Source organism: Hyposmocoma kahamanoa, unplaced genomic scaffold (genome assembly GCF_003589595.1).
Source record: "Hyposmocoma kahamanoa isolate Upper Pololo Valley unplaced genomic scaffold, ASM358959v1 100021, whole genome shotgun sequence".
NCBI lineage: Eukaryota > Metazoa > Arthropoda > Insecta > Lepidoptera > Cosmopterigidae > Hyposmocoma > Hyposmocoma kahamanoa.
In genome coordinates this window covers 5,367,844-5,384,252 of record NW_020653200.1, presented here as the reverse complement: position 1 = coordinate 5,384,252, position 16,409 = coordinate 5,367,844, and the positions used below count along the sequence as shown (strand labels likewise).

Here is a 16,409-nt window from a genome sequence, read left to right as displayed (position 1 = left end):
AATAATGGCAACTATTTTGATTAAATAAATTTGTTAAAAATTTAAAACAATTTAGATTTTCAGTACAAATCGGCAATTTCATACTTTAACCCCTATTATTAAGTAATCTAAATAATCTAATAATCTAATAAGTAAAAAAAAATTGATATACCGCTTCAATTTTGAGAAAAATGACACTTTGTGTTGGATTCTGCAATGGGGACACGCCACTGTTGTCAGGTTTTAGGTATTCCGGATTTTTTTTCCACTAGGTCCGAAAGGTTTATTGGCAAGATTCATGCTCTTCAGTTGGCTTTTGACCTATACTAAACACTCTTTTTTTGTAATTTTTTGTTTTGACAAATTAGTTCAGTGTACTGCATGGACACAGAAAATTGCGGCTTTGGAGAAATGCCGCTAAATAACTAGATAACTAAAAAAAAGACTCCGCATTTCTTAACAACCATTTAACAACAATAAATTTTTTTGTAATAAGCAACGATTCGATGTTAAACTCCTTTACTGTGACACTACACGTTCCTCATTATTATACCGCAAAATAATTTATTAGTTTCTGGCAAGGTCGCAAATGTGTGTTTTTTATTTATTTATATTTAAAAACATTTAAGCTAACGGGTTTAACATAATGCGATAGTAAAACAACAATGATTACTAACCTCTTACAACTACCATTACAGATGTATTTAATAATACCATAGTGTGGTTACCTAACTAGTTTCAAACATGTCAACAATAAACAAACCACCAAAAGAAATTTTACAATATGCAGCCTGTGCAAATTCATTCAGAGAACAATTTAACAAATCGATGTCGATGTTAATAACACGAATAGTATGTAGGTATGCACATTTTGATTAGGATGTTTTTTTTAAACCATTTTTTGTTTGGATTCTCCTATATTAGAATGGTCATCAGATACTTTGGCCTAGCTTTGACCCTTATTGTTAATACTCGTGAGTCGTGTAGTAAATTTTTTTCAATGACAAAATGTAACTATACAAAAATATGCCTCCTCCTCCTTAGGTCTGGTTTCTTTGTTGGAGGTTTGAGGAAATCATGGTCAATAAATCTTCTCCACGCCACTCTGTCTTCGGCTAGGTGGAGTGTGACATTCAGCGGTACTGCCAGATTTTCAGTTACCTGGCTACACCATCCCTTCGAACCGTCCTCTTGGTCGTTTGTCCTCTATTTTGCCCGTACCAATTAGTTTTTCAATGTTGTCAGAGCTTCTGCCTGCTAAGTGTATGGAGGGTATGCGTTCGTGATTTTGCAGCTGCAATTGCTCAAGTACAGATACGTTCGTGGGATGTGCACAGAGAATCTCTAGTAGGCGACACTAACACCACATCTCAAATGCGTCAATTCTTTGCTTGTCAATGGCTTTAAACGTCCAGGTTTCCGCACCATACAAAAATATGAACAAGACTATACCGTGCGAATTACGTGTCTAAAGATACAACAAAGGTTCTATTGCGAATGTTTCTGTCCTTTCATATTATCTTTGCTAGCTGTATCGTGGCAGTTTTTGAAATACCAATGCGTTGTCGTATTTCAGGTTTACTGTTCCTTTATTGCTGATGACTGACTCAAGATACAACAACTCATCTACGGTCTCGTATTCCTTTAGTGCATCTGAACGTTTGATGGTAGCAAAATGGTCAACGATCTCCAGTTTAGGTTTCTTTTTATTAATCACTAGCCCTAGCTCTTCAATGACTACTCTAGTCGCCTAAGAAACTCCACTATCTCAGGGTCTGTTAGGCAAACAAAAATTTGCAGCTTGTATGAATTACATTTAGCCTTTTGTGTACCCACTGAGTTATTTCAGTTCGATGTAAGAGATAAATGCTTAAATTTTTCCGTCTTCATGCGAAATTGGTCGATTAATTTGTAATAATAATCGCATTTGATGTGAATGAATAAATAAGCGTTAAAACTAAGAACAGTGAATAAATGCAGTTACAGAACTGATTTTAATAATTGTGTAACACCCCGTAGGTCAACATCTTTAGTAACGTACTTGTTACATTATCTTTTGGCAACTTGTCCCCAGAGTTTGCAAGTACTTGGTCCCACCGTGACCCCACCAAGGCCGTTCCGCCTGGGTAATGTTGACGACGATATCTTGCTATTGACGGTTTCATATTTCCGAACCTACATGCACACATGTATTTACTTTAGTGAATATACATAGGATTACCCATGTTGTCATCCTGTTGTCAGTAATCAAAATTATTAACAGAAACATCAAGGTAGTCGCTATCGTATATCTTACTTTTTAGTGATCACAAATTGCGCGTTGCCAGGAAACTTCAAACAATCAAATACAGCAAATTAATTAATTCACATTGTAACGTTTCCCCGCATCGTGTATTATGTTGCTTATATTAATTACTCTCTTCCTCTTTGTGCATTATAACACGAGGATTGAAACTGGTCTTGGCCCTCCGGCTTGCCAGGCGTGTCGCTTATCTGACATTTTATTTTGGCAGCTTGTTTATTTGTCGTCAATACCACCTGCTATACTTCGGAAAGTCATTTAAAATGTTATAATGATCTTATATACTTAAAACAGGGTTACAACTACTCTTTTAGAATTAAAACTGCTTACAATTAACGGTCACGTCGCGTCGTTAACATCAATTATAATCATAATCAATTATATGACATATTATCATTGAAATCTCGTAGGCCTGAAAATATTATTGCATTTCAAAACAACAATATATGCGCAAGTGCAAAATTTCAAAATTTATTTAAAATGTTTAAGGAAACTAGATCTAAATCGAAATAAACAGAGAACTTATTTAAGAATACATAATCAATTTCCAAAAACAAACGCGTAAATTGGGGACACGCCACTGAATGAAGTTACCATTAGTACCTACTAATCTATCTAAACTATTTTAATATTTACCCCTCTTGCCTTTTTTCAGCAAATCTACTGTACTATTCCCGACGAAATATTTATTATGACTACGGCCAGTGTACTGCTCACCGTGGGGACAACGTGGGGAACCATCACAGACAAGAACGATAAGGAAAAAGAAAACGCGCGCTCACTCAATGTAGCCGAAATCGCAGCACGCGAGCTACGGGAGACACCCAACACCCGGGAACAGTCTCTACGCATCATGCGGGAGTGGATCCAAAAGAATACTGACATTAGAAACGTGCGGCAAGGTAAATATTTATCTGTCTATATATGACTTTTTTACTTTATTTACGCTAAGAGTGGTTACACACGTCGACTTTTAGCAGCGATGCAAACGCACGTTCGTGAAACGCGCCGTTGCATCGTTACACTTATGATTTATAGGCGATTGTATCGATGCAAATGCGAGACTGAATCGATGCAAACGCGCGACTCCAAGTGAAGTGTTGCAAGCGCGAGTTTGTATCGCTGCTTAAAATCACGCGCTTCCATCGCAGCTTAAAATTACGCGAGGTAGACGTAGTACAAGGTAGACGATTGGCAACTGCATCGCGTTTGCGTCGTTGCTAAAACTCGTCGTGTGTAACCGCTCTAGAAGTTCAAAACATAAAACGCAAAGAATAAAAGACTATTTTAAAAAAGTCTAAGGGTCGTATTCCAGAACTCTACTCAATGCTCAAGTCAGGACTTGAGTACTGCAGGGAGCACTGAAAATCATACTCAAGTCCTTGCCATTAGTCGTATTTCCAGTGCTTGAAATCATACTCAAGTCTGCTCAAATCCTGACTTGAGCAGTGAGTAGAGTTCTGGAATACGACACTAAATGTTAAATTATGATTTCCTACAAAATAAATCAGGCAGTGAGTAGGTGTTACCTTTATATCCAATATTTATTAAAATTCTTCACTATAAGTCTAGCCTTATTCTATATAGAATGTTTAACAACAAAACTAGCAACGGTCGGCAACCAATGATAGCAAGTGTAAAAAAAATTTTTGTTCATGCTCAATAGGCTAGCTCTGCCAACGGCCTGCTCGCGTAATTGGAATTTAAATAGGTAAGCAAGTAAGTCGGGTTATGTAAAAGTAATACTTACCTAGCCAATTATTAAAAAGTTTGCAAAGCACGTATTGATACGTATGATTTATGAATAAAGTAATTAAATTTTGGATACCTATTAATACTTGCTACTAGTAGTAACGGTAGATAGAGGAACAAAATTGTAAGATTTTTTTGTTTATATTAATTTACTACATATCTCATCCTGTCTCAATTTCCGATTGTGTACTTGAATTATTACAATATTCGAACTCGAATGTTTGAAATCTCTCTTTCTTTAAACCAAAAATCATTAGGGATGACACAGTTTTACAAATAATTACTGGTGTTTTTTATGTTGGTTTCAAATCACTTACTATTTACTGATTTGAAACTTCTATTGAACAAAATGTTTCACAGACATTACCTCAAGATTAGTATTATCTATAGCCTAACTGATTTATGAGGAAAAATATTGAGTGTGGTGGTAACTGTAAGTCTGAGGTGAGAACCCTAAAAATCATGTTTTTTGTTTGTTGACATGTATTCTACGTCGAGTTTAGCTAGAGGTATAGAATACCCATTTTTACATATTAACGGTAAAAGTTAAATACTTCCATCAAACCATTATATTTTTAAACTCTGAACAAGTGCATACTTACATCGTAGTCATCCTGCTTGCATTTAAAATATGTATGTCTAAGAGCGGACAAGAGGCGTGTTGTTGTTGTTGTGGAATCCATGGAAATGAGCTTTAAACACTTTATAAACGAGCTTGGAACGCACTTATTGCGCACGTTTTCATAGTTTTGTACGCGTGTTTCAATAGATCCAAAGGCAACTAGACAAAATGCAAACTTACATAACTTATTACAATTAACTTTTGAGGCTATATAGGTGTCTATTCATACTTCCCGAAAGCAAAGCAACTCAGTTAATGTTTAATTGAAGCCATATGTTACTATTTACAGATGACGCCTTTCTATTGCGATTTCTTCGTCAGAAAAAATTTAGCATACCAATGGCCCAGCAGACTCTACTCAAGTTTCTGAGCTTGAAAAACTATTATCCGGAAATTTTTAAGAATCTTGACTGCGAAGACCCGAATTTGGAGGAAATCATCAGCAACGGGTAAATATTTATTTCACATTTCAATAGAAAAATGCCTAAGTACGCTTTAGACCTATTTTAGTCTAATAAGTAAATCAAGACAGTCCATCCACAGCGATGTAATGTCATGTAATTATCATTATGTAGTAGAGTCAAACATTATGATTCAATATTTATTAATAGTATTTGTTTTAAATTTCGCATTAAACAAAGCACCCTAAAAATTATCCGTACTCGTCAAACAAGTCATTGTGAGATAACTACGCGGTTATTAACATTGTGACGTAACAATGAGGTTATGGGGTCAATGTGGGAGCTCCAAAGTCAGCCTTGAACTCTTTAGAAACCTTTAGTGCTTGTTTTAAATTCACTTCAAAAATATTAAATTACTACATGAAATTTTCAAAACGAGTATATTTTTATATTAACACAAATTGCAAATTTTTGTAATTAGTTGATAGAAAAGAACAATTACCTACCTATTTCGTTAGTCACCTATTTGAATTGCTTATTTTGACAGTTAGACGTTCAGTTTTACATCAAGTGGCACGTATGATTTTACTATGAGAACAAAGGTGAACGACTTTCGAACGGACAAAGTAACTAAACTGCATGGAACTTCCTTGTTTTTGTAAAATCATAGTAAGAATTTGACAGACAATCATCTCAGGATTGCTGTAAAATCTCTTAATAGGCCCGCAGCAAATGTTTTACGGAGTATTATATACATATATTATGCATATATTGTATAATTATTCATTTGTCCATTTGGAAATAAGTTATAGATATTTTGTTCAACAGCCTTCATCTTTTATCTTTCATACTTCTTATAACCAGTTCCAGTAAGCCTTGATCTGACCGAGAAAACATTCGACATAGATGTCCGGGCTGTGATGTTATAATAATAATAAACTTTTTTATGTGTACCAATAAATTATCAGTATGCTCTGAAAAGTGTTATTTGGCTTTGACAGACAACGCTCTGCGCTCTCCCTTGATATGTTCATCATCTTTAGGATCAGGCGTTAACCAGTGTCCCAAATAGTTAGACTTATGTAACTTAATATTTAATACGTTACAGTCATATTTCTTTCTTTTATCGTTAAACACCATGATTTCGCTTTTATTAACATTGTACATAAGTCCATGTTTATCAGCGAATCTCTCACAAATGCCAACCATTCTGGAAGTACCACAAGCAGAAGCGCTCGGCAACACCATATCTGCGTAACTAACATCATTTATGCAAACTTTATCAATGTGGCAACGACTCTGGCGCCGCTAAGCTCCTCAATCAGTACGTTTACGTACACATTGAAAAGCTTGGGCGAGACTGATCCCCCTGCCTCACTCCGCATTCCAATTTATATAGCTCCGAGAAAGATCCAGCCCATCTTACCATATTTACCTGGTTTAGATACCAATATTGGAGAACATCAAGAAGCTCAGGTGGCAAATTAATACCCTTCAGCTTCTTCCACAATACGTAATCCTTGTGAAAGAGTTCGTCCAGGGAAGTACTGCCACCTTACCTACTTCTGCCGCCAAGCTGTAATGTCAGCATTACTGTGTTCTGGTTTTGAAGGGTAAGGGTGCTGGTGAAATTACAGCCACATGGGACTTGTCAACTTATGTCTCAGGGTGATGGGCGCAGTGGCAGTGTCAGATCTTTGCGATATAAAACTCTAAGTGGCACTGTAACTGTTATGGACAGGCGTGTAGCTTAACATCAGGCGCACGACTTGTCCGCCCGTTCACTTGAAAATATAAAAAAAAACCTCGTAAGAAACTAGGTCAATGACCCTGGGCAGGTCCAGGAAGCACGCAAACACAGGCTTCTGTCAGTCAGTATAGTACTGATCTTTCGCTTCAAAGCGAGAATTGCAGTCTCCGTGGATAATCCTGGCCTAAATCAAAACTGGATATCATGTAGTTTAACATAGTTCTCGAGTTTTGAGTTGAGTAAACTATCCAGAACCTTAGCGATCACATTTGCCAGCAAGATTGGTCGGTAATTATTTTTATTATTCAGATCACCAGTTTTATTTTTCACAATCAATACTCATAGTGTCGGCAGGCAAGTAAGAAGTGTAAAGAGCATTGCCAGCACTCTTGGGAGGTGGGGGCCGGCAAAACGAAGGTGTTCAATACTGAAACCATCGAGAACAGGAAATGTGCCTTTAGTCATGGTATTTATGGCGTCCTTTACATCTTCAGTCACAAAATTTGTACCTAATTTTTAACTCGGCAATACAGTATCGCAAACAAATATCCTTGTGGTCGCTGATACCCTCAACACTCACTGGGTGACTAAATTTGCTATTCAACCTATTAGTCGCCATCCAGAAGCCACGAAAACCCCGCATAGAATGGTGCGCTGCAATTACGTCCATTTTAATCTGCTCCTCATGCTTCTCGTGCTTTTGACACCATTTTAAACGGGACTTAACGATTTTTCTGCTTTCACACATTTCTTCAAACAAATACCCTGTGTTCGGCTTCCCATACCACAATCATAGGTAAGCATATAAACACTAAACACCAACACATATCTTTGATCTGTTTTTATTTTGATTGCACAATTGATTGATCATTTTATTTCAAGGTACATCGCCGTATCACCAGTGCGTGATACACGTGGTCGTCGAGTGATCGTGTATAGTATTGGTAAGATACTTAAGATACGGTCTTATTAGTTGTAGTCAGTCAATTAGATGAGCAGACAAGACCATGAGCGATAACCGATGCTTTGCATGAGTAGGTAGGTGGAAGGTAGCCGTAAAGGCATACGTAATGGCAACATCTGATAACTTTCACATTTCTGTGACGAAAATTATGAACTCTTTTTTGTGAAAAGTAGTGATAAACATGTAACCAATACAAGAAATAAAAAGAAACCGGCTGTGCTCGACAGTCGTCTTCACAAATTAATTTACTTACATGATTAATATACATAGGTACTTCTATAATACGATTCCGGTTGATTAATATCTACTTATTTGAAGTCTTTGTGGTTGATATTCAAAATTTGCGATTTACGAGGTTTAAAACTATAGTAAAACAAAAATTTTATACTATGCATTGCGAAAGAGTTTACTCAATGTGACGATTTCAAGTGTAATTTACTTACTACGATGAATTAAAGATTATTATTATAGTTCATTGTCCGGAAAATAATATGTTGTAACAAACCTAGTAAATACTGTTAAATAATTTTAAATAACAAGCAGTTCATGTCTATTATTATCCAAACACGATCTCGGCAGTAGGTAACAAACAATAGCAAACATCATGGGTTCTGCACGCACCTTATGAAATTAAAGCTATTACATACAATCTGACAATTAACTGTTAGCAAACTGACGACAGTTGGCTAATAAAACAGTGTACATATTGTTATACAATCGATTAGGTCAGTTTAGTGTTCAGCGTGTGACGATGTTACCTCCCGCCCTCGTCATCCCATCTTTTTATCACCCTTTTTCTGGTTCCTGGCCACTTGTTTTCAAATTTTGAATCATTCTGTAATTTTTGCCTCGCCATTCTCATTTTGTTTCGTTCCGTCGCCACTCTCTGCAGCGACCAGTACTGCTCGTCTAATTTAAATCCGTTTACCAGTTCCAAACCTAAATCATATGCCAATTTTAATACCAATTTAATCTAGTAGTATTGTATAACTTGGCCCTTTCGGGGCAAGTCTGTCTCATGTTTTTAGTTTTGTAGCGTTGTTCCTATTTTTTTATAACACTTTCTTGTTACAGCCTTTTTCTTTTGACTTTACTTATGGAATAAATTTATGTGGACCGAAGTGTTCTATTTTGTTCTGTTTTGTCACGGCACTTTAGCGGTTCACAATCTTTTCAAGGGTGTTATTCTAAAAAAAAAAAAAAAAAAAAAGGTGTTCTACTTTTTGGAGGAGACGACCCGTAGTTGGTTTCTATATGTTCAAGATAATACAATTATGCAAGTAGAGCTTTCATACTCTTAATAAAATAACAATATTGATATATTTACTAGATACCATAATTACATAAGATTAAAGTTTATTTGTGTTAGAAGCCCCGCTCTACGTTACATTTTTGTATGTATCAGTAAATAAAGAAAATAAATAAGATCTTGAAATATGCAATGGAATATAAAACGTCTGCGTGAATGCGTGTGGGTGTGTGTGCGTGTCTAACAGTGAGTGCATAGCGTGCATGTGTGCAAGATCTTAATTTACAGATTTGAATATAGGTAAGGTACCTTTCAGGGCATCCCAAGGAGTCACGGAGAGAAGTGGGAAGTAAATATAAATATTTTAGATAGAATGTTACGCTTCTGACTATACATATATGACTGATCGGCGGCATTGTTTTAACAGTCCTACTCATGTTGTAATCCTTATTTAGGTAGTTTCAACGCAACGAAATTCAACTGCTGGGATATGTGTCGCGCGCATGCGGTGGTGTACATGTCGCTACTTGAAGACCAGCAAGAACAAGTGTGCGGGTTCGTTCACGTGGGGGATGGCAATGGGGTTACCACAGCACACATCAGCACCTGGAACCCCACCGATTTCGCCCGGCTTATGAAGTGGGGAGAGGTAAATCAAATTTATTTTCACATCCCAAAAATACCGTGCGCATAGTGAGCGGGTCAATAACCCAGTGAAAAATCACATTCTAAAGATTTACGTTACGCAACTTTCTTGCTCTATTTCAATTATTCCAGAATTTTTTGGATATATTATTGTATCGTGGACTCTTTTCCAACTATACTAGAAATAACCAGTCATATTTCCCTGATGCCAACATTTGACTGCCAATATTAAAAACCAAACAATAAACAATTAAAATGCGTTACAGCAATCGGTACCAATGCGCCACAAAGAATTCCACATGATTTGCCCCACCGCCTTCAAGTACATCGTGGATTTCGCCATTAGCAAGATCTCGTCTAAAATGGCGCAAAGACTTTACGTAAGTACTTTTATTCCTAAACATATCATGAAAAATGTGCATATTTTGTAAGCACAAGTTGAAGCGCCGGTATAGGAACCACTGTTTAGCTTTGACACACCTTTGAACAACACTCGTCTCAGGCAGTGACTATACACATAATCGTCGCCTTAGAGTGAAAACCTGGCAAACGCGTTTTCAAATAGTGCTTTACTGATACTTGTTGAAGAAAAACTTATGCCTAAAGTTATTGCTTAAACATATTATTAAGGTATTCTAGTATCTGAAAGAGGTATAATTTAGGTAATTAAAATTCTAACTACAAACATTATTGCGATTACTACATTTTACACCATATTTTTATTTTTGTCCTGAAAAATTACATAGACATCACATACGAGGCATGCACTCTAATACGATATCATAAGCAACAGTGTCGTAAGATTATAAGTGTCAGAACTCATTTTAAAACATTCCAGTTTCACGCAAACACGAAGCAACTTCTTAAACATTTGGAGCCCGATTGTCTACCTAGCACGTTTGGTGGAGCAATACCCCTGCAAGACATGATCGACTTCACTAGGCAATTGGTGCGCAACCAACGTAAGAAGGTTGTTGGACACGATGACATGGAACTACTGAGCACGAGAGGAATTATCTCTTCACGAAGCAAAAACAACGACATCAATTCCGTGCAAGGAAGTTTTAGGAAATTAGAAATAGATTAATTGGCTCAATTTTAAGGGCGATAAATGTTTGCCTAATATGACAATAAAATACGGATGAACTCGGGTCATACATCAAGTATGACAGAGTGTAAGAAACTGATGCCAGGCTAATCTTTAAAATAAAAATGATTTGTTACTACGATCCAAATATTTTTTTAGCTTTAAAAAAAGAACTTAAAGCGTCCATTGCCGGCAACGCATGTATGCATTCACCCGAGTTTCACCCAGTGGCTTGAACGTAACGTTCATACTTTTCGAAAACTTCGCCCAGTGCCGTCAACGCATATTATGTATATGAGTTCATATAATGTAGAAGCCTTATATGAACTCGTATGCGTTGACGTTCCACTGTCATCTTTTTTATTGTGTCCATTTTATTTGTGTATCTAAAAACATACATAGATATTCAAGACCAACCCAACCAAATTTTGTTAGGTTAATTTTTCTAAATTCTTTCATTTGTTAACCAGATAACACTTATATAAAAATATATCACATTCAAATAAGTAAATAATAAAATCTGGAATACGTACCAGGGTAATTGGTCCAATAGAAAACAAATCGATGTCAAATTATTTATATATTAAAAATATATAAATAATTTATATATATATTAAAAATTAATTCATATTTACGTCTTAGGCATTGGACAATAATAGTTTTATTTTTTATATTCATGAACGATTATGAGTTTGCATTTATATAATTCAAACTCATATATGCGCTGGAGGTGGCGAAAGTTCGAGAAACCGTGCAGGTAATGAATGCATTAAGATAGAAGCAACAGATTTGGATGTTTCAGAACTGGTTAATGTATCTATAAATATTTTAAAAACAATAAACTTACTATAATAGTCACACTTTGAAAATAAGCTGCACCTTTGTTTTCCTACTTTTAAGTACTTGTAAAGTATAAATGGTTGCATATCCGTCTTTATAATTAAGAAAATAAAGTTCAAGAAATGTATTTTATTGTTTTATATACAAATATACATTTTTGTTCTACATAAAATTATTATGAACACCTAAAAGAATATCACATTTCCTTAGAAAGAGTCCTTTAATAGGAGCCATTTACAGAATTAAAATTCTATCCTATTGCAATAATATCGCAAAGCTATAAATTCACAGGTAAAATACGAAAGTGGCTGCCGTTAAAGTACCCATAAACATACCTAAAAGTCGGTTCCTAAATTCCGTCAATCACCTCCCCTAAATTCTTGATATTCGAAAAATAACAGACAAAAAATTATAAGCTAAAAGCAGATAAAAATACACACAGCAGTATGCAATAAAATTTCAAATGAACTACCTGCATTATGACGAACTTAATGTATATAAGAAGAAAAAGGTCTTCATAGAATCATTGGAAAAAATACATAAACCCAATAACGGATAAAATCTAAAGGTGGGTATCCATTAGCCTCGCGCGCCAACTATGTTTCGCACATTTGTAACCGCTCAAATAGAGACTTTACTCGCATCAATCCAAGAAAATCGAGTGCTCCATTAGGTTCGTGCATCGAGTCTACTAAAACGTCTTGCTCAACTCGCGTCCGCGACGCGAACACTGCGCTCCGCTTTGTGTACGCTAATGCGCCGAGCGTGGAACGTAGCATGCGAACGTACCCACTAATGGAGCCGTTGCAGATGTGCGGAACATAGTTGGTGCGCGAACCTAATGGATACCCACCGTAACATTTTCTTGCGAAGTACACTAAAAGTATACAGAATGTATGAAGTAGTCAGTACATAGGTAAACTAAAAACTACTTTTACTGTTGAGGAATTGCAAACTAGCGAGCGCGTCGAGATTCATTGCCCGCTAGGGCACAGAGATATTAATAATACGGGTGAATTTACCTAAAACATAGTTCTATATAATTTGATTTCACATGGTACTTTAAATATTTTAAAGTGCGGGGGTGCGGGTCTTGGCGTCTTCCCTTTCACAGTGCCGAAGCGGCTCCTAGCGGGTAGATAGATCCATACGTCGACATCGCAAACAGATGCTAGAGGCTAGACCAAGCACTATGAAGGATACGGGCGGACCGAGCCAATAGATAAAGCCTCGCGGTGCGAGCGACCCGCGCATGCGACCGCCGCGAGGTTGGCGCCGCCGCCGGCGCGCGCGGCCTCTATGAACTCAAAGAGCGTCTACGTTCATTTGACTTACAAGCACCCGCGCCTGCACCTCGCCCGCCGCCACTTTGAATAAGGCCGAAGAGATTCATAAAAACTTGCTAAAAACAAACGGCGTGCGCGTGCACATCATGATACACGAACCAAAACACAAATTACTGACCACAAAAGGCTTGGTTGTCGGGTTTACCCCGCATCATGAATGAACCAATTCGAAACTTTCGTTTAAACCATAAGCCATTTTTAGGGGAAAGCTTATGCTCTCTCTCCTCTCAATTAACTCTCTATTCTCTCAAACAAACTGTGTCAAAACCATGTCAACCACGACGAGCTTAGTTGTCATAGTAGTGCGGGTATTATGTGACGGACAAGTCAATTCAAGCCGGAGCACATCCATAAATATGAATAGAAGTTAAATGTATATATTACAAAATATTTCCTACAGCGACGGACCTTAGTAACCTGCTCCTAGGTAGATTATTCCCAAAATGAAACTACTTATAATAACATAGAGATTACAGCAATTCCAGAACACACAATTCAAATGCGATTCTGCCAAAGTTAAATTCTTACAATACAGTAACAACGTGTTAGTAGTAAGTATCATAGGGTATTTGACAAGTATAGAAATCCGTTAATGATTGGATATTAACACTTTTACCGGCCAATAATATCTATTGTACTTATTTTACTTTTATTATGTAATATTATAAATTAAGTTATTTCTACCACTCGATGCACATACTTACATATTTACTATAATAGTAGCACACCCATGGTATAAAGAGATATTTGCTCTATAAAAATAAAGCGCTAAAGAAAACACGGCGCATAATTATAAACGTATTACGCAAACTGCCATGTGAACCACTACCTTAAAAAATATTATTGTTGTTAAAAATATTTAAATATCGATTCGATACAACTGTTGCTAGAAAAGCAACTAATGGATGGTCAACAGTAGGTGTTTTATAATATAATAACCATTTATATACAGGGTGGCCTATTTACAGTGGTCCAAAATTTTTTTTAGATAGGACATTGTAACGACTTAAAATATATATTTGTTCCGCGTAAATTAATATTTAGAAGTTATGATTTATGTACTTCTTTGAAAATTTTCTACAAGTCACTAAGTCTAGTTTGAAAACTATTCCACTAAATTAATTGTAATTTGGTATGAAAGTAGTGTGACCATGTGCTAGCGTGCATATATTCTTAGATTGCGCCGTTATTTTAGACATTTAGGAGATATTTTATAACACATGCATGCAACATACATATAAATACTCTTAACTAAAAAAATGTTTGAACCACCATAAATGGGCCACTCTGTGTAATTAAAATTGCTCTAAAAACAGTGTAATTTCTGAAGTGATCTTTCATCATTTGATGTTAGACCGAAAGAAGAACCAGGGCCCCAAGTTCGATAATTTTAAATAATCTCAGTAGTCTATCGATAAAGTATCAATGGCATGATTTAGTACTTTTGATATTCTGTTAAAGGGTAGTGGGAGTACCATTCAACTGCCATTGCAATATTTTGGTACTCTGTTTTTCAATGGTGTAGTATTATCTGATTTATTATTTGACGTTTCTTTCAATAGCTTCGTACTATCAAGTTGGCATTGATTTACTGTAGAGCAAATACTGGTATACACTGGTGAACAAACAAGATATGGATAGTAATTTCCATGACAGTGTTAGTCGATCGTTAGTGATTCAATAAACTGACACACTTTTGACAAACTCAACTGCCATTGTAACTAGATTCTGAAGAATAACAAATATTATCATAATTACAATGTAATTTCAGTGGAGTCTCGATGGAACATCGAGTATATAGCCAGAAATAGAGATGAAATGTCATTTAACTTGTTTGTGAACTATTCTGCCAAATCAGTACGGGGATAACTGCGCTCCGATTGCCCAGCTCCAATTCGATCAGTTTAACTTGAGCTTTATTATAATGGAAAATTGAAAAATTACATAATTAATTACCGATGAAATGTGACTCCGTTTGTTTTGTTATCAGATGTATTGCTATTTTTCCCACACCACCGAAAGGAACAGTCCCCTATTGTTAGAGAGGTATTATCTTTATTACAATAAATACAAAATATTTTTGGAATATACGGAGACGTTTACACAGGTCAGTTGTTGGCGCTGTACTATTTCAGCTTTCTAATTTGTGATTTCAGAGCAAATAAGAGTTGATATTTAAAAGTGATATAATGCCCATTTGCCTGACGAGTTGCCATAGATGGATGGCCCTTATTTCGTCTCTATTTCTGGTTATACACTCGATGCGATGGAATAACAATGACCAGTGGCTTCAAGAAAATTAGCAGATTTCGGGCCCTGAATGTCAGACTACAATTTCATTGGTGGTTTGCACTTGCATCTTTGATATTTTCTTTGGTCCTCGTCCGTATTATTCGTATGTGGTAGTAAATTTATGTAAATAGAATTGATAATAATATTATAAACATTCTGTCATTCAAAATCATACTGTCTGTTCTAATAGTAGGCGTTAACTACGTCAAAAATATTTCTTAGCAACAAACAACTAAGCATCACAGTAATTTATTATTGTAACAGAAAATACATAAAATAACTTTTGTTTTTTCACAATTACTCTACAAATGTAAATTAGTAAATGTACGTAAATGAACACATGTGTGCGTAAATGGATAAACAATAATGTGTTAACCCACATAAATTGGAATATTGAGATATTAATGCCAAATTGTAGCTTGACGTCTTATCTACATTTTACAAACCAAAAAGATCAATTCACCAAATAATAAATAATGATATAAACAATTGACACAAATCCATTAGCCACAATCATTTAGTAGCAGTAGAGCTCCTTGTGAAAAAGTTCATCCAAGGAAGTACTGCCACCTTACCTATTTCTGCCGCTGAGCAGTAATGTGAGCATTACTGCGTTACGGTTTTGAAGGGTAAAGGTGCTGGTGAAATTACAGGCACAGGAGACTTTTCACGTAATGTCTCAGGGTGATGGGCGCAGAGGCAGTGAACCTCAGATCTTTGCGATTTAAAGCTCTGAGTGGCACTGCAACTGTTATGAACAGACGTGTCGTTTACCATCAGGCGCACGATTAAGGGTGGAAAATTAGGCAATCAATCCGGTTTACTGCATTTCATCCATTCTCCGTTAACCGATTCAAATAAAACTTGGCAAATAGATGTAATTCCACAAACTTTTGAGATCGGTTTTTTGTGGCAAAGTTATAATTATACTGGCCTAAATCAACAGCGATCGAAAATTAATTTTCAACTGGTTTTACGCACTTAATATCTATGATTCGTAAGTTTTATTTATATGACTAAGAAGTATATCAGATACACATAGCTTTGAAACCGTAACATACATCAAATATAGAAAATGAAACTGTTTTTCGGGATTTAAATCGCGAATATTTGAGTGAACAAATATACGCGATTAAAATCCGGAAAAATAGTTTCATTTCCTATGTGTAACAATCGCGAA

General features: G+C 36.0%; 1 protein-coding gene across 2 annotated transcripts in view; it reads left to right on the top strand.

Annotated features, from left to right (window-relative positions):
* LOC113236395 (clavesin-1) overlaps positions 1-11,316 on the top strand; it is a 27,935-nt gene extending 16,619 nt beyond the window's left edge. The window contains exons 2-7 of one of the 2 annotated variants that reach the window (XM_026472553.1): positions 2,937-3,183; positions 4,945-5,104; positions 7,689-7,750; positions 9,475-9,668; positions 9,931-10,044; positions 10,503-11,316. In XM_026472553.1, coding sequence (XP_026328338.1) covers positions 2,973-3,183; positions 4,945-5,104; positions 7,689-7,750; positions 9,475-9,668; positions 9,931-10,044; positions 10,503-10,751 — 990 coding nt within the window. In that variant the 5' untranslated portion in view covers positions 2,937-2,972 and the 3' untranslated portion in view covers positions 10,752-11,316. Of the gene's footprint in view, positions 1-2,718; positions 3,184-4,944; positions 5,105-7,688; positions 7,751-9,474; positions 9,669-9,930; positions 10,045-10,502 lie in introns of those variants that run through there. The other variant, XM_026472470.1, reaches the window with a different exon arrangement.
* The last annotated feature ends 5,093 nt before the right edge of the window (positions 11,317-16,409 follow it).